Source organism: Salminus brasiliensis, chromosome 22 (assembly GCF_030463535.1).
Source record: "Salminus brasiliensis chromosome 22, fSalBra1.hap2, whole genome shotgun sequence".
In the NCBI taxonomy this organism is placed as follows: Eukaryota; Metazoa; Chordata; class Actinopteri; order Characiformes; family Bryconidae; genus Salminus; species Salminus brasiliensis.
Window position 1 is genome coordinate 6,938,114 of NC_132899.1, and position 17,578 is coordinate 6,955,691.

A 17,578-nucleotide genomic window follows, 5' to 3' on the forward strand; every position below is an offset into this window, starting at 1 on the left:
GGCTAGTGAGGCTAACTGGCTAGTGCTAGCGCTGGCTCTTAATGGCGCCGAGCCGAACCGCGGCTCAGATGAGCTGCCGCAGTTACAGGGTTAACTGGGGAGGAGCTGGGAGGAGGTGATGGTGTTACTGGGGATATTCAGGGTAATGTAGTGTGTGCGCTTCCTCATGAACGTGCAGGTGGTTCACCTGCTGCTCCCTGCACCTGTTCACTGCGCTAACCTGCAGTGGAGGAGCAGCGCTGCCTCAGCGACTCCTCAGGAAGGAGAGTAGCTATTGGCTGGCCTAGGAGGGGCTGAGTGGCGTCATCGCCTCATTTGCATAATGGTCAATTTGCTTGTTTTGAAGCTGCAGAATAAAGAAATAAGGATGTGGAGAAAAAGTGAGTAAAAACACCCTAAATATGTTAGAACTACTAATTAACTCTGAATATATATATTAATATAATATAATATAAAATAATATAATATGATTTTAATGCTTTCTCTAGACCCACAGTACATAAATCAGTTTTATATAAATGATATAATTGTTAAATGTTAGCAAATCAAATTTAATCCAGAGACTGTTATGTGGGGTGGAGCTGCTACTCTACGCTCATCCCTCCTCCTTTATCCGGGTTTGGGACGGCCTAAGTGACCTTAAAACAGACACTTCAGCAGAGTTACTTAGTTGTTTGGTGTTTAGTTGTTTGTTTGAGGTGAGTGAGTGATTAAGACTGCGTAGGTTAAGTGGATTAATTGTGTTGTAAAGACGTGGAGCGGTGTGGGTCTGCTGACTGTGAGACTGAGCACTGTGAGTGTTGTGGGACGGGGCTCACTGCAGCCCCCGCTGCTGAGGACAGTAGCTGAAGTCTCCAATAACACCAGAAAAGTCACTAGAGGAGTCTGAAAAAGTGCTAAATATAGCGATGGTCACTAAGGTGGCGTGTGGGATACCTATTTTAAATGATTTACAGGCTTGATAGACTTCAGCTAGTTTTATTTTTATACCCCACAGAAATGAGTCTTAATTTCCTTTGACTTTTTAGTGGGCAGATATGATAGGAGTTGAGGCCTTATCGTATTTTGTGGTATGTTGTGATGTTTTATTTTCTAGTTCATGTTTTGTAAATGTTTGGATGGATGTTTGCTCAACGGGGGACTCTTATGTTGAATATAACCCCGGTTTGGGAACAGGAAATGGAAGTGGCAGCCATTTTTGTGGAGAAGCAAGGTTTGGGAGGAGCAGACTGGTGGATTATTGCTGCTTAAAGCTTCTTAAACAAAGTCGGGATCCTTGTTTGTGTTTATTTCTGTACTTGAGGATTGGATCCCCCTGAATTGTGGAGAGACCCCTCTTTTTTTCCTGTGTTGGCTGTTTATGTATTTTGGGACTTTTTGCATTGTTTTGGTGGGTTTTTTGTTTTTGGATATTTTTTGGATTTGTTTTTGGGTCTTTGGGACAATCTTTGGACTTTTTTGGATTATTTCATCCCACCTTGTGGACTTCAGCAGCAGGTCTCTGCTCTTCTGCTGTGTTTGCTGGTGTTGGTGTGTTGTCTGTTCTGGAGAGTACTCAGTAAACTTTGATGTGTGTAAGCTCAGTGGTATCTTGGTGCTCATGTTTGCTTTCTCACTCGATAGTGTTCAGATTTTATTAGTAACAGTTGGGTTTGTCAGATTGTTAAAACACTGTGAAAGACCACCAGCCAGAACCATCCGGAAGAAGGTTCCTTGCCCCACTTTTACGTCGTCGCTCTGATTCTGCATCTTTGTTGTTACTGCATGTCACAGGATCTACTGATCCTTACTGATGTTATGTTGCAATATTGATTGATAAATTGTTAGTCAACTAAAACTAACTGAAATGAGTTACAATGAAATGATTGTTTAGCTGAGGTGGCATAGCTAAATTATTAATATTTATTTTTAGTGAAAGACTTGCTGTAATTATTCTCAGCTTGAAGTTGCTGTGTTTGATGATGATGATGATGATAATAATAATAATAATAATAATAATAATAATAATAATAACACAACTGTGTACATTGTTTTATAGGCTATTGTCATCCAGGAATGCACCACCATGTTGCAGACAAGACTCCAGCATGCTCTTAACCCTGTAATATGGATTACTTGGACTTCATAGTCACCCAACAGTGAACTTTAATTAATGGATGCTAACTTCCCTGCTGATGTCTGTGAAGCTCTGGAGGACCCCAAAATTGGCTGCTGAGGTAAAAATGATTGGTCACTTTAGCGCTGGGTGGTATGGTAAAAAATACTTGAGCATGATATTTAAATGTTTTTCATGATACATGATATTCGTCATGATGCATTTATCCACAGACTAAATACATCAGTAGTGACAGAGTCTTAAAAACTACTATTCAGATACTCTCCCGTACTGAATACAGCGATTTTTATTTGTTTATTTATTTATTTTTAAGGTACTCAACATCTGAATCTCTTCATCTTATTAAACCAGTCTAATTACGCTGTTGATCAGTGTTTATAAAGTGATTATGATATCCTCAATATGCTTAGAAAAGCATGTTGTGTGTCATGATACAGTTATCATAACATGATAAAATATAGTCATATTGCCCAGCCCTAGTCCTCTTGGATGTTTACAGTGTCAAATGACAGAACACCACCTTCTAAACCTCCTTGAGCTTGGTCTACCAGCTACAGCTGTTCTACCCAGATTCTTGGAATTTCAGTGAGGACTTTATTCTTCTATGACCGATGAAGCTTGAGATGAAAGTCCTGATCAAGTCCTGCCAGCCTCCTGCAGGACATCAGATTATGAAGGGTTGTCTCCAGGCTGAAGGTCAGTGTATGCAGTGGTCCAGATACAGAGTTGATCCAGCTGGCATCTTATTAAGAGTGACCAGAATGGGATGTACGGTGTTGCAGGCCCTCCTTATGTACAACACAGAGATACCCATCATACACACAACCTCACGGTTGATCAATATGACAAGTCACAGCTGTAGCCTCATTTAGTACGTTCATTCATGCTTATCACTCATGAGTTTTTCATTACCCAACACTAGTGAGGGTGGAGCACACACACACACACACACGAAGAGAAAGCGGCATCTATCAGGGCCTTGGCTGCCGATGGCAAGGAGCCTGACTGGGCTTCGAACCAGCAATCCTCTGGTCATAGTGACAGCGCCTTAAGTCCGCTGGACCACTTGGGTTCTCCGACAGTGCACTTCTTTTTGTTATTTCAAGAATTAGATAAACTTTGATGTGTGTAAGTTCAGTGTGTTGGTGCTCACGTTTGTTTTCTCACTCGATAGTGTTCAGATTTTATTAGTAACAGTTGGGTTTGTCAGATTGTTACAGCACTGTGAAAGACCACCGGCCGGAACCATCCGGAAGAAGGTTCCTTGCCCCACTTCTACGTTGTCGCTTCGTTTCTGCATCTCATTGATCCATACTGATATTATGTTGCAATATTTATTGATCCATTCTCTCAGGGCCTTAGCTGCTATGGCAAGCAGCCTGACTGGGATTTGAACCAGCAATCCTCTGGTCATAGTAACAGGGCCTTAACTCCACTGGAGCTCTTGGCTTCCCCGACAGTGCACTTCTTTTTATGTTATTTCAAGAATTGAATAAAGTTTTTACAAAAGTGGCTTACAAGAACAAGGCCAGTTGTGCCAACAGACTGACTGGAATTCGAGCCAGCAGTCCTCTGATCACAGTGAAAGTGCCTTTATCTGCTGGACCACTCTGGACATTTGGCTGGCCTTCCAAGTGAGTACAATGTGCTCTCTTTTCACTCACTGGCCACATAGAGCTCCACTATACAGGTATACAGTTATAGACTATAGTGTATCTTTTACTGCACAATGTATCCAATTCTTTCCTCACTGGTCATATTCTGACCACAGTTCACCAGGTATGATGTGGGTGGTAAACCCTTCTCAGTACAGCAGTGACGTCTTTATGGTAGTGTGCGTGGTGATTGTATAAGTGTATTAGACATAGGAGTTTTTATACACGTTGTCACTGCTGGTTTAAGATTGGCCCACCACCTCCTGGGTCCCCACTGTATGTTGATTTGGTTGAATAAGCAGTGTATTCAAATCCATTTTGTGTAATAACTTTCGGAGGGAGATTGTAGAGCCATTCAACTCTTTGGAAATCTTGCTCTCCCCACTAATATGAACTATTTAGTACAAACATCTTAATTAATTAATGTATGTAACAGTGCATTAACCTTTTATTTCTGCATTGTTTAAGCCTGTATCTTCCCCCCTTTCATGGAATTGAACGTCTTGGTGAGATATGTGGATGATGTGCTCCATAGTCTAAAGGAAGTTTGACATTTGGACATCTCTGGTGTGTTTATTACACATTTCTTCCAAGGCTCAAGGCAGACCTGGCCAATTTCGCAGATGGCTGGAATAAGCACACATTAAGGACTGCAGTAGGTCTAACCCATAGGCATGCTTCAGACTCCAGTGAGGGAACCGGAGCCATTGGAGGTATTTATTTTGCTTACACACTCCATTCCCAGTTGATGCATAACTTCCCTTTGTGTGTCTTTTACCCCCCTCACCATCCTTTAATCAGGGAGTGCAAATGAAGGACACTGACTGGAAGACTATCAGGCAGTGTGTGGACAAGCCTAACCAAGGTGGACACCAGAGGACACTGCAGAGCTGAGATGACCTGGTAGCCAAAAAAAAAAAAAAAAAAAAAAAATTAAATGAATAAGTATGTAATATATACATACACACACACGATAAACAAAGAGACTTGCTGGCCCTTGCTGTAATTGATTCAGAATGGGCAGTAGTCAAACTCCTGCATGCAGAACGGCGGCACTAAACAACAATAAACATATAAAGCAATTGTTATAATGTGCGTCAGGAAAGAGCCACTTCAGTCCTGAAGGTCCAAAGTACTTTACAGTTTGGTGATTGCCAGGTTGAGTAGATGTGCTTGACCAGTGACTAAAACTGGGTAAATCAATACCAATTAATATTAATTTATCAATCAATAACATTAAAATGTGCATTTATTGCCTTGCTGTAATCACCACAAACACAGAAAATTTCATTGCGCTGCTGTTGATGCACTATATAAACAAAAGCACTGTCAGTATTTCTTCTGAAATCAAAGGGATTAGTTTATCCTGCTTTTGCTGTTGCTACTGTAAGGCTTCCTACTGGAGCATTGCTGTGAGGACTTGACTGCATTCAGTGACAGGAGAGTTACTGAGGTTGATGTTGGACGAGACGAGACAAGACAAGCATATGAACCATTAGCATTGGACACGGATGGAATTTGGCTTCCGCCAACCATCCGTGCAGTGAAAACACACAATGACAGTGAGCACCCATGTCCCGAGGAGTGGGCTACCATTGTTGCAGCACCAGGGGAGCAGACAGGGTCGAGGGCCTTGCTCAAGGGCCCAACCGTGGCAGCTTGCAGAGCCTGGGTATGGAACCCACAACAGTCACCACTGCCCTCTGAGCACTACCCACCTCATCCCAAAAATATTGGATGGAAAACAATCCCATTGCTCCACAGTTCAATGCTGGGGGGGGGCGGGCGCTTTATACCTCGCCAATAGGCCAAATGCATTCGTTAGAATGGGAGATGTGCAGTGAATACTAATAGATAAACTAGTACACAATTATTTCAATTAAAAAAAGAAAAGAATTTCATTGCTGGTGATTACACATGCATTTTTAAGGTTAAAAACAGGGCATTTATTTAACTGTAGTGTCAATACCATGTCAGCAGGCCAATGTACTGTGTTGTATGTTCACACGTACCGTACAACGTCTTCTCTTCTGTCATGGCTTACTGGTCCACGGTAACCAGTTCATGATTTCTTCGGTTAGACTCAACAGTGTCTCTTCAGTTGCTGATTCAACCTAAAAAGAAACACAATGACGATACTAACAGGACAAACTAGGATGTGTTATAAAAAGCTGACCTATTATACCCATTATAACAAAAAACATCAAGTCTCACCCTGGTACTCAGTGATGTATACTGATCACCACAGATATCATCTCTGGACAAATTCTGTAGATCCAGCTCCCCAGGCAGTGGGGTGTTGGTCCCCTCCAACTAACCTAGGAGCAAAACATGCCTATTTATTTTACAACTTCTCTTAAACGGATCTTCATTTTCTAGTTTAGTGGTTTTAAGTGTTTAAGTGCCTATTCTTACACTTTTAATGACTAAACTAGTGGGACAAAGGTTCCTGAAGTTTTCCAGACATTATGTAATTTTTCTTCTTATGTTCATCAATCTTGTGTCTATAGCAGATACTATATATGCACACCCAAATGATACTTGTGAAGAACTCCTTCTTCTTTAGGGTCAATGCCACAGTTCCCTATAAACTGGACTTTTAAATGGTTCACAGGGGATTTTTTTTTTTTTAGTTTCCATTGGAAAAGACCATGCTCCACTATTTGGTGTCTTGCTACAGTAATGCAGAAGCTCTCACGCTTGTCAACAGCTGCCGAGATTACTTGGAAGACCTCATCAAAACTGGTGGAGAGAGCTTTCCCTGGTGCTAAAATAAGTCACGGTCAAGTACACAAACCATGCAATATTTGTCCTAGGGTCTGAATGGGATGGACCTTCTTTGCAATCACTAAAAAGAGAGGGAGAAAAAACAATACTACATAAATACAGATGTTGCTAAGGGTTTATCCATCATTAAATATGGTTTCATTGTGAACCGGCAGCATGTTAATGTCAACAATAACAAAAAAAAAAACCCAAAACAAAAGTAAGGAGTTACATAATTATATAATAATACTATTAAAATAAAAAACAAACACCTCGTCACTTCTGTCCACTCTTGCTTGCATGAAACGCCAGCTCTTCAGCAGGAAAATTGCATTAACAGATTGGACACTTTGTCTGTAAATGACAATTACGTTAAACAACCTTGCCTGTTGTGACTATCCACTACTGGTGTTGCTATGATACCTTCAGTCCTCTAGTAGACATTTTCTTCCCTTGGTTACTAATAAAAGGATTATCTTCTGTTGCCCATCAGGAACAATGTTACAGAATCTGATGGCAAAACAGGACTGTATATGTTTTTTTTTTTTTTTTAGCTTTAGGGCTATTACCTCATCTGTGGATGAATTTTCCCCAAAGCAAAGATCCCCATCTTTTGGGTCAGAGTCACAGTACTGTAAATCATCAAAGCAACACAGTGTATTTCAAAAGCATTACCATTTTATTTCTGCTTGACTAAAACACAGACTAAGATTCTGTTTCAAATGGATCTAAAGCCCTATAATAATAACCAAATAAATTATAATAATTAAAGTGTACAGTATCACCGACACACACATTACAATAAACTTCATTTTATGGCTGAAACATACCTGGTCTGAAAGCTGACACACAGCAGCATGACAAAGTATCTGAAAAAAGGGGTAAATTGGTTTACAAAAACTGTATGTTTCCTCTGGCATGCAAGCAAAGGATTGCGAATCTGGAGGCAGGGGTGTATCCAATTGCAATTAGAGCAATATACAAGACAGTGCTTCCCACACCCACTTGCATTCGTTAGAACAAATCCTGTCTAGCCACTGAAACCCCATCCACCAATTAAACCAACAAGGAGCCCTGTCTTACACCCCTTACACTTGCTTATTGCCATCTTACACCCATTACACACATTCTGCCTGCCTCTATACATCTACGCCGATGGGCACGGTGGTCTCGAAATGAGGTGTGTTCAGGTCAATCTTGCCAATGGAAAACACAGGAGCTCCACTGACTGAAAACAGCCTAGGCAGACGTCAACCGTCAGACGTTGGTTGCTATCTTGGCAGTGAATTGTCAACACAGGCACGTGCCGCGCAACGTGCTACACCCCAGCTTTACACCAACATAACAATCCGCCAAAGTCAGACCACACCTGGCTCTTAAAGGGAATGGCGAGAGACACGCTGATTGGTTTATTACTGCACGTTACACCTAAAACACACCCATGATTAATTAAGAGACTTAGTACATGCCTTTTGCGCGTACTATTCCTGTCGTTACGATAGCAAAGACACACTGACATGCCCTAAATCAAGCTGTTGCGTGGCCGACAGCTCGCCAAAAGATCGCCAAAACAGGGCCCCAAATGTCAATATCAAGTAGCATATTCAATATGTTCTCAGTACCTGCTCCTTTGCAGATTAGCCACCCTCCTGTCACACTGTCCAGTGTTGGGTACAGATTCCGTATTGTAAAGCATATGTTAAAAACACGTGTGACAAAACACAGATACACCTGTCTGTCCAAACTTAACATTTTATTTACCACAAGGGAACCTATACACGTATGATGAATCAGATGTAATAGTGGTACTGAAATAAGATGATTTCTTTGGACATTATTTTGCCCTATAATACAATGCATGTACCTCTACAACACAATTTGGTGTATATATAAATAAATATAAATAAATTAAGACCAAACAATGTCTCAAACATTCCTCTCCATTATAACAGACAGTAGTAATCAGGATCCATCAGAGTAAAACAGGACCATCAAACTTCAAAGAGCTCCACAAGCCATATTGTCTGACATAATTAAGACATATCTCTGATTTTGAGTTCAGTGATCAAGATTAACTGCTCTCATCTATTCTTACACAGTGTATACGGCCATTTAATGAAATACGTTTCTGTGAGGTGCTGCTTTTGAATACTTATAATGAATTTTACAACTTTAATTGCCTAATTAATTGAAAAACATTAGTGGAGTTTCCCCTTAAATTATGACAACCATTACATTCAGCCATTTCTAGAAAAGACCATTAACCTTTAAGCTGCTAATTGCCTGTGCTTTAAATCTCAAACCTTACCTCTTTATGAGTAAACTCCTAATACCACTGCAGACCTTCAGTCCCATCCCCGCTTGTAAATACTGGAGCCTTGTTGGTGGTGCATTCCTGGATGAAAATAGCCTATAAAAACAAAGTAAACTATGTTGTAACATTTGTTCATATTATAATTATAATAATAAGACGTTGTGTAAAAATAATAATAATAGTCAAACACAGCGACTTCAAGCTGAGAATCATTACAGCAAGTCTTTCACTAAAAATAAATATTAATAATTTAGCTATGCCACCTCAGCTAAACAATCCTTTCATTGTAACTCATTTCAGTTAGTTTTAGTTGACTATAAGGTTATCAATCAATATTGCAACATAACATCAGTAAGGATCAGTGAGATGCAGTAACAACAAACATGCAGAAACGGAGCGACGACGTAAAAGTGGGGCAAGGAACCTTCTTCCGGATGGTTCTGGCTGGTGGTCTTTCACAGTGTTTTAACAATCTGACAAACCCAACTGTTACTAATAAAATCTGAACACTATCGAGTGAGAAAACAAACATGAGCACCAAGATACCACTGAGCTTACACACGTCAAAGTTTACTGAGTACTCTCCAGAACAGACAACACACCAACACCAGCAAACACAGCAGAAGAGCAGAGACCTGCTGCTGAAGTCCACAAGGTGGGATGAAATAATCCAAAAAAGCCCAAAGATTGTCCCAAAGACCCAAAAACAAATCCAAAAAATATCCAAAAAAAACAACAAAAAACCCACCAAAACAATGCAAAAAGTCCCAAAGTACATAAACAGCCAACACAGGAAAAAAAGAGGGGTCTCTCCTTGGGGTCTCTCCACAATTCAGGGGGATCCAATCCTCAAGTACAGAAATAAACACAAACAAGGATCCCGACTTTGTTTAAGAAGCTTTAAGCAGCAATAATCCACCAGTCTGCTCCTCCCAAACCTTACTTCTCCACAAAAATGGCTGCCACTTCCATTTCCTGTTCCCAAACCGGGGTTATATTCAACATAAGAGTCCCCCGTTGAGCAAACATCCATCCAAACATTTACAAAACATGAACTAGAAAATAAAACATCACAAAATACCACAAAATACGATAAGGCCTCAACTCCCATCATATCCGCCAGTGAAGTCAAAGGAAATTAAGACTCATTTCTGTGGGGTATAAAAATAAAACTAGCTGAAGTCTATCAAGCCTGTAAATCATTTAAAATAGGTATCCCACACGCCACCTTAGTGACTATCGTGTTATTGGAGACTTCAGCTACTGTCCTCAGCAGCGGGGGCTGCAGTGAGCCCCGTCCCACAACACTCATAGTGCTCAGTCTCACAGTCAGCAGACCCACACCGCTCCACGTCTTTACAACACAATTAATCCACTTAACCTACGCAGTCTTAATCACTCACTCACCTCAAACAAACAAACAACTAAAAACAACTAAGTAACTCTGCTGAAGCGTCTGTTTTAAGGTCACTCTGGCCGTCCCAAACCCGGATAAAGGAGGAGGGATGAGCGTAGAGTAGCAGCTCCACCCCACATAACAGTCTCTGGATTAAATTTGATTTGCTAACATTTAACAACACACGACAAAACTGATTTATATCATTTATGTAAAACTGATTTATGTACTGTGGGTCTAGAGAAAGCATTAAAGTCATGCAGCCTGTTTCAAAGCTTATATTATATACTAGAAAATAAAACCACAAAATACGACAAGGCCTCAACTCCCATCATATCCGCCACTAAAAAGTCAAAGGAAATTAAGACTCATTTCTGTGGGGTATAAAAATAAAACTAGCTGAAGTCTATCAAGCCTGTAAATCATTTAAAATAGGTATCCCACACGCCACCTTAGTGACTATCGCTATATTTAGCACTTTTTCAGACTCCTCCAGCAACTTCTAGTGACTTTCTCTGGTGTTATTAGAGACTCTGAGGTGACCACACGTCATTCAGCTACTGTCCTCTGCCTTGAGCCCCGTCCCACAACACTCGCAGTGCTCAGTCTCACAGTCCGAGCAGACCCACACCGCTCCACGTCCACCCTGCAAATGAACTGCACATGCTCAAAGTCACAGCTGATCCAGGCCTGTTTTATATATTATATTTATATAATAAACAGAAATGCATCTGCACTTAACCTACACATTTTTAGTCACTCACTCACCTCAAAAAAAACCCCCAGAACTAAGTAACTCTGCTGAAGTGTCTGTTTTAAGGTCACTCTGGCCGTCCCAAACCCGGATAAAGGAGGAGGGATGAGCGTAGAGTAGCAGCTCCACCCCACATAACAGTCTCTGGATTAAATTTGATTTGCTAACATTTAACAACACACGACAAAACTGATTTATATCATTTATGTAAAACTGATTTATGTACTGTGGGTCTAGAGAAAGCATTAAAGTCATATTATATTATATTATATTATATTATATTATATTATTATATATTTATATATATTCAGAGTTAATTAGTAGTTCTAACATATTTAGGGTGTTTTTACTCACTTTTTCTCCACATTCTTATTTCTTTATTCTGCAGCTTCAAAACAAGCAAATTGACCATTATGCAAATGAGGCGATGACGCCACTCAGCCCCTCCTAGGCCAGCCAATAGCTACTCTCCTTCCTGAGGAGTCGCTGAGGCAGCGCTGCTCCTCCACTGCAGGTTAGCGCAGTGAACAGGTGCAGGGAGCAGCAGGTGAACCACCTGCACGTTCATGAGGAAGCGCCCACACTACATTACCCTGAATATCCCCAGTAACACCATCACCTCCTCCCACCTCCTCCCCAGTTAACCCTGTAACTGCGGCAGCTCATCTGAGCCGCGGTTCGGCTCGGCGCCATTAAGAGCCAGCGCTAGCACTAGCCAGTTAGCCTCACTAGCCCGCTAGCAGGCTAACAGCGTCTAAGGCACGAGCAGTTAGCTCGATCTCCTCCATATGAGCATAAATACGCGCTGAAAAGGAGACAAAGCCCTGAACGGCTCCTTACCTGAGAGCAGGGAGGCAGAGAGGAGCTGCTGGTCTGTGGATGAAGACCGGGGTCGGTTGGCGTCTCTTGCAGCGCGCGGGGTTTTTACTGCTGGCAGCTCATTGGCTGAAACGGCGGCGGTTGACGCTGTGCGGTTTGCTTTACGTGCGTTCCCGGATGTGAATTTAAATATATATTTTTAAATATTAATAAATATGTATTAAATATTTAAATAGTCTTATTAGGAAAGGGTATAGTACATACTGTACATACCTGTCCTCTTAAAACAAATCAGGCGAATCAGGCTGAAACATGCAGTGTACAGAAGATGCTGCCGTGTTTCTAAGCAGTCATTTAGATTCTATTATTATTATTATTATTATTATTATTATTATTATTATTGTCAGATTCTATTCTAATAATTATATTATTATTATTATTATTATTATTATTATTATTATTATTATTATTGTCAGATTCTATTCTAATAATTATATTATTATTATTATTATTATTATTGTCAGATTCTATTCTAATAATTATATTATTATTAACAGAGTCTATTCTAATAATTATATTATTATTATTATTATCAGATTCAATTCTAATAATTATATTATCAGATTCTATTCTAATAATTTTTATTATTATGATCAGAGTCTATTCTAATAATTATATTATTATTATTATTATTATCAGATTCTATTCTAATAATTTTATTATTATGATCAGAGTCTATAATAATAATTATATTATTATTATTGTTATTATTATTATTATTATTATTATTATTATTATTATCAGATTCTATTCTAATAATATTATTATTATTATCGGATTCTATTTTAATAATTCTATTATTATTATCGGATTCTATTCGAAGTCTATGGAGTGACGCCTAACTGCAGCCCTGAGGACAATGCCTCAGCTGGGGTGCAAGTTAGCCTGGATAGGTCTAATAAGCACCCAGTGATGTCACTTCTTCTAGAGACATGTGAAACATGTGGAGGGCAGTATAGTGTGTCAAACTGCTAATCTCATTATGTTGCATAAAATGTTGAGGATAAATCAACAGTATTTGATTTGATTAGGTATTAAATAGTTTAATAAACAATAATGTGTTGTCCACATGCCATGTGGAATCTAGTTTGAGGTTAGTATGTGGAGGCATAAGGCATCAAATGGTGGCAAAATATAAATGACTAGCAATTAAAAATATATATAATTTAGCTGGTTTAGCTGCATGACCAACATGTTGGCCTGGGTCCAGTTCCTCAAGATATTAGATTTGATATCATGGTAACTGGTGGGGAGAGTGATCAGTGATGATCACTCCACTCTATAATAACCATTGAGCCAAGATGGTTTGAGAAAGCCCAGCCAGGCTTGCTTATGCTGGTCATGCTGGTTGACCAACATGGTCAAGTTGGTCACGATGGCCGAAAAATGGGCAACAGACTTGATGATAAGCTTGGTGAAGGTAAACAATCAACCTCAGTTGAAAATAAGGCACATGCTGGTCAATCAGCTAGCAGGTCAACCAGCTTCACCAGCACTGGGTTTGCTTTCACTTGGAGTTTCAACCATCATGACCATCAAACACAAGCATAGGCCATCTGAAACCAACAGCCAGCAAGAGCTGTGATTGTTGTCAGCGGGATAGGTGCTACCTATCTAGGGTTGCCACCCGCCCGTAAAATATGGAATCGCCCAATACGGGAAGCGATTTTTTCCGTATTTCCATTAATGTTCAGCACTAAATCTAACAATAATGATCAAAGGTTCATTGTTGCACACTCCACTCAAGCAGCTTTCATTTAAGATTTAATGAACTGCACTTTATAAGAGAATGTGTTTATGGTAATAAAGCATTTCAAGCTGTAAGTATGACTACCCACCCCTTTACTTAAAACACCAGCACTAAATAAAACATACCACTGCTGCGGGCGCCCCACCCCACAGGAGTCGGGCCCGTGGAGGTCATGGCACAGAGGGGGGCTGTGGTGGGCGTCCCTTATTTTTATGTCTGAAAAGTGGCAACCCTATACCTATAGTAGGATGTTAGCTGTTTGCTCATATGACCCTCATACTGACACTACGGTAAGTCATGAGATCTAGGTTATTGTGAACGTACTGTCACACTCCAGCCCCACAGTAAGAGATTGAGAGAGAGAGAGAGCAAGCGAGAGAGAAAGAGAGAGACGCCAAACAATGAATTTATTTTCTTTGTGTACAGTCACTGATCTTGTGACACACAAGAGGAACAGATTTTTTTATGAGGACCTTCACAAATCTTCCTGACTCTCTCTATTTATAGCACTATTCCATCATTCTACCACACCTCTGCTCTCTATACACTCAACAACCAGAGCTTCAAGCACCCTCTTTTTAGCAATGAGCCCATGTGTGCCACTTTAAACACCACGTCTCTTTGCCTGCAGATCCATGAAGGTAATCTCTTACAGTATATCCAGCAAAATCATCACACTGATTTTCATCGGTAGTTTAAAACTGTTTCGTAAAATACAAAAATAGGACAGACTGCTGTCTAGTTGAATCTAGGCTAACCTATTACGAAGAGAATGCCATGAGAGGCAAACAAACATTGAACATATCGAGTGTAGCATAAAGATTTTTTTTGTTCCACCTCCAGGTTGGAGCTCAGGTGCTCAGATTCGGCGTCCAAAGCACGTAAAAGTGCAGATCATCCATAGTCTACAGTCATAGCATCAAGCAGTTTCTTTGTTCCGAGAGAGGAAAGTTCCTCAACAAAGCGTATCAGAAAATGAAGTTCATTTTGGACAAGAATGCCAGAAGTAAACAATCAGTGCAGTATTCAGTCATTTCTATCATTTCCTAATAAATAATATTAAAAATCCATCCAATATTTTTTATGGTTTTGCGATCAATACCACTACGATACCGTTTCCTTCATTTTGTCAATTTCTTGAAAATGGTAAGAAAGGCAAAATGTATGAAATTAAAAATGCTTTAAGACAACAGTTATGAACGCTCTCTTCATGACGCACCCCAGTTCTGATCATCGTAAGGTAGCAGACATGTACAGCATCATTGGTTTACATGCTCATCACAAAATACCTGTTATGTAGACAAAAGGACCAGCATGTCCAGGACTGGATATTTTGATATTTTTTAAGCAGCTGTGAGAGCAATATGGATTTACCAAAGTAACTTATTTTTACATTTAGCAGTTTGACAGAATCTAGGGTAAAAAAAAAAAAAAAACTGGCAACCTCCTAAATACAGCTATAGAAAGTTTGGGCTCTCTTGGCAAATGCTTAACAGAGGCGGTAAACGGCGCCTCAGTAGCTGATCAAGCATAAAACCCAACCCAATGTTCAGCAAACCCTAATGCACAGCCACCCTTTCTGTCTTTCTTAACATAAACAAAGGCAAAATCACCAGTGTGGGCCGTGCAAATGTTTGGACATCCCAGGCTCAGTTTGTTGACTTTGACAAGTTCTCAGATCTTGATTAGCAAATCAGGCCTGAGGAATGTCACCAATTATAATTAGGAACTGTCAGATGAATCAAATTTCCAAGCTTTACCCTTTCTTCACAACTTGAAAGAGGATCTGATAGGGTCTGATGCCAGATCCTGTCTGACTCTGTATACCCCCCCTGCCCCCTCATATATATACCTGCAATGTTATGTCTGATAGCTTTGTCTTATTATTTAATTATTTCTTTTTACAATTTTTTTTATTTTAATTTTGTAGTTTTGTTCTTGCTGTTGGTGTTATTGTGTGTCCTCTATTTGTTAAACATAAAAATATGCAATATGAAAAAATATATATATTTTAATTTTTTTTTTGACTAATCCTTTGCAAACATTCAATTCAACATTCAGCAACCGTGGGATCGTCAAAAGTTTTTGGGATTTGGAAGACCCTCTCTACGAGAAAGAGAACTGCTCATATGCTGGTAAGAAAGGCAATGTTTGACTGTGAAGAGCCTGCATTAAGGTTTAGCTGAGACAAGAGGGGTGATGCGCAGTTCTACTGTGCAGCATTGCTACTTGCACAAACATAATCTTCATAGATGAGCCATTAGAAGGAAACCTTACCTGCAACCTCATCTCAAAATTCAGCATTTGATGTAAGCTACAGAACATCTAGAGAAGCCAAATGAGTTGGATGGAAACAAGTGCAGTGGACTGATAAAGTCAAAATAGGGCTCTTGGGCCATTGTTGGGAAAGGTACGTTTGGAGAAAAGAAGGGACTGCATTTCATGAAAAGAACACCTTGCCAACTGTTAAGCATGGGGGTGGATCTATCATGCTTTGGGTTTGTGTTGCTGCTATTTGGCCAAGAGTGTCCAAACTTGCGCATACTGCTTTACGTGTAAGTGCTATAGGTAACTGCGAGCACTCTTTATTTAGATGACAGTGGCGTCGATATTTTCATAGCTGCGTACAAGGAAGGGTAGGCATCTTCAACATTGACAACCTTTCACTGGCTTTAGGCCTGATATCTGACAGTGAATTGAATTAAAATGATTCATAAATACTGGAAGTGTGGAAATGAATTCACAGAAATGTGTTTAACAACCAGGCAGACATTTCATCTGCACAGAAAATAAAACGACAGTAATAAATAAGCACTGATCATGTGTGAACGATATGAATTTCATTCAGTGCAATGAATTTCTTATCATTGTCAAGAACATAAAGTGAGCTGGTCAGAGCTTCATGATGTTGCATCACCCTGTATAATCTGCTACTTTCAGGTAGATGGCTGACTCAAGGCAGCTGTGTGTTTCTTTTTCCCTTAAACAAATATATTCTCAAGTGAATTCAAACAAAACCATTAGTCATTTCCCAACATGAGCAATACAACCCCAGCAATACTCTCCACTATTTCACAGTCCAAGTCAATGCTATCCCACGTTGCCCTGGAGAAATGAATGAAAGAATTTGGGGGATTTGGCTTTGCGACTGGATGCAATTTTTGCACTGTTTTTTTTTTTTTCTTTTTTTTTTGTTTATCTTGAAAAAAAGAAGGTTGATTGTAGTCTGGACATTAGGGTTAAATCCATCCTTCATGAAAATACCTGATGTTCTTTGCAAACAGTTTCATTCAGGAGAATCCCAGGTCCTCACAGTACATACAGTCCCTCCGAAGCGGTCACTAGTTTAAAATAGGTATGAGTTTAACAAATATGATATTATTCAGGTTTACACTATTTATAATTCGTTGTTCCTAAGGAGCGCATGGCCACTTAGTATCTATTTATTTATTTATTTATTATCGTTTTTTTTTTGTTGTTTCTTCCCATTTCTTTAGGACCCTGTATTTAGGACCATTATTTAAGTATTTGCTAACAATAATAGGCACTGTCTTTGATGGGATCCCCAAAAATTCTCAGAAACGAAGAGTTTTCACTGCAAAGACCTTGAGAAAGTTCTCGAGAAAAGATGTCAGATGTGCAGAGTGCTCCCAACAGATGGCAGTAGTGTGCAGATCTCACTCTCGCTCGCCATCCTCGCTGCTCCCTTTAGAAAAATGAGATACAATTAGCAAAGCAATTTTATTTTTCTTTATAAAGATCTGAACCCAATTATACTGATACCGAATGCTAACTGATAACCAAACACTGAGTGATAGCAGTAGTAGTGACAGTTGTGTGTAAAAGTCAAGGCACTCAGGTGTGTATTATTGAATAGGCCCAAAGTGTGCCTTTAGCATTTAGCATAATTATTGTCTGTATATTCTAAAGCATGCAAACATCTCACAA

At 39.7% G+C, this 17,578-nt stretch overlaps 1 protein-coding gene and 2 long non-coding RNA genes across 4 annotated transcripts in view; all 3 read right to left on the reverse strand.

Moving 5' to 3' along the window:
* Nucleotides 1–4,324: 4,324 nt before the first annotated feature.
* Nucleotides 4,325–6,718, reverse strand: LOC140544100 (uncharacterized). Its single transcript, XR_011978219.1, has 3 exons — nt 5,986–6,718; nt 5,784–5,885; nt 4,325–4,671 (listed from the first exon to the last, which is right to left on the reverse strand). It is a non-coding gene; the product is annotated as an uncharacterized lncRNA (long non-coding RNA).
* Nucleotides 6,719–6,812: 94 nt separating this feature from the next.
* Nucleotides 6,813–11,930, reverse strand: LOC140544099 (uncharacterized). The gene is made up of 4 exons (XR_011978218.1): nt 11,842–11,930; nt 8,846–8,947; nt 7,368–7,406; nt 6,813–7,169 (listed from the first exon to the last, which is right to left on the reverse strand). It is a non-coding gene; the product is annotated as an uncharacterized lncRNA (long non-coding RNA).
* A 2,088-nt stretch (nt 11,931–14,018) lies between these two features.
* aatkb (apoptosis-associated tyrosine kinase b) overlaps nt 14,019–17,578 on the reverse strand; it is a 74,260-nt gene continuing 70,700 nt past the window's right edge. For both annotated transcript variants that reach the window (XM_072666600.1, XM_072666601.1), the window contains one exon: nt 14,019–17,336. In XM_072666600.1, the coding sequence (XP_072522701.1) occupies nt 17,308–17,336 (29 nt within the window). In that variant the 3' untranslated portion in view covers nt 14,019–17,307. The remainder of the gene's footprint in view (nt 17,337–17,578) is intronic.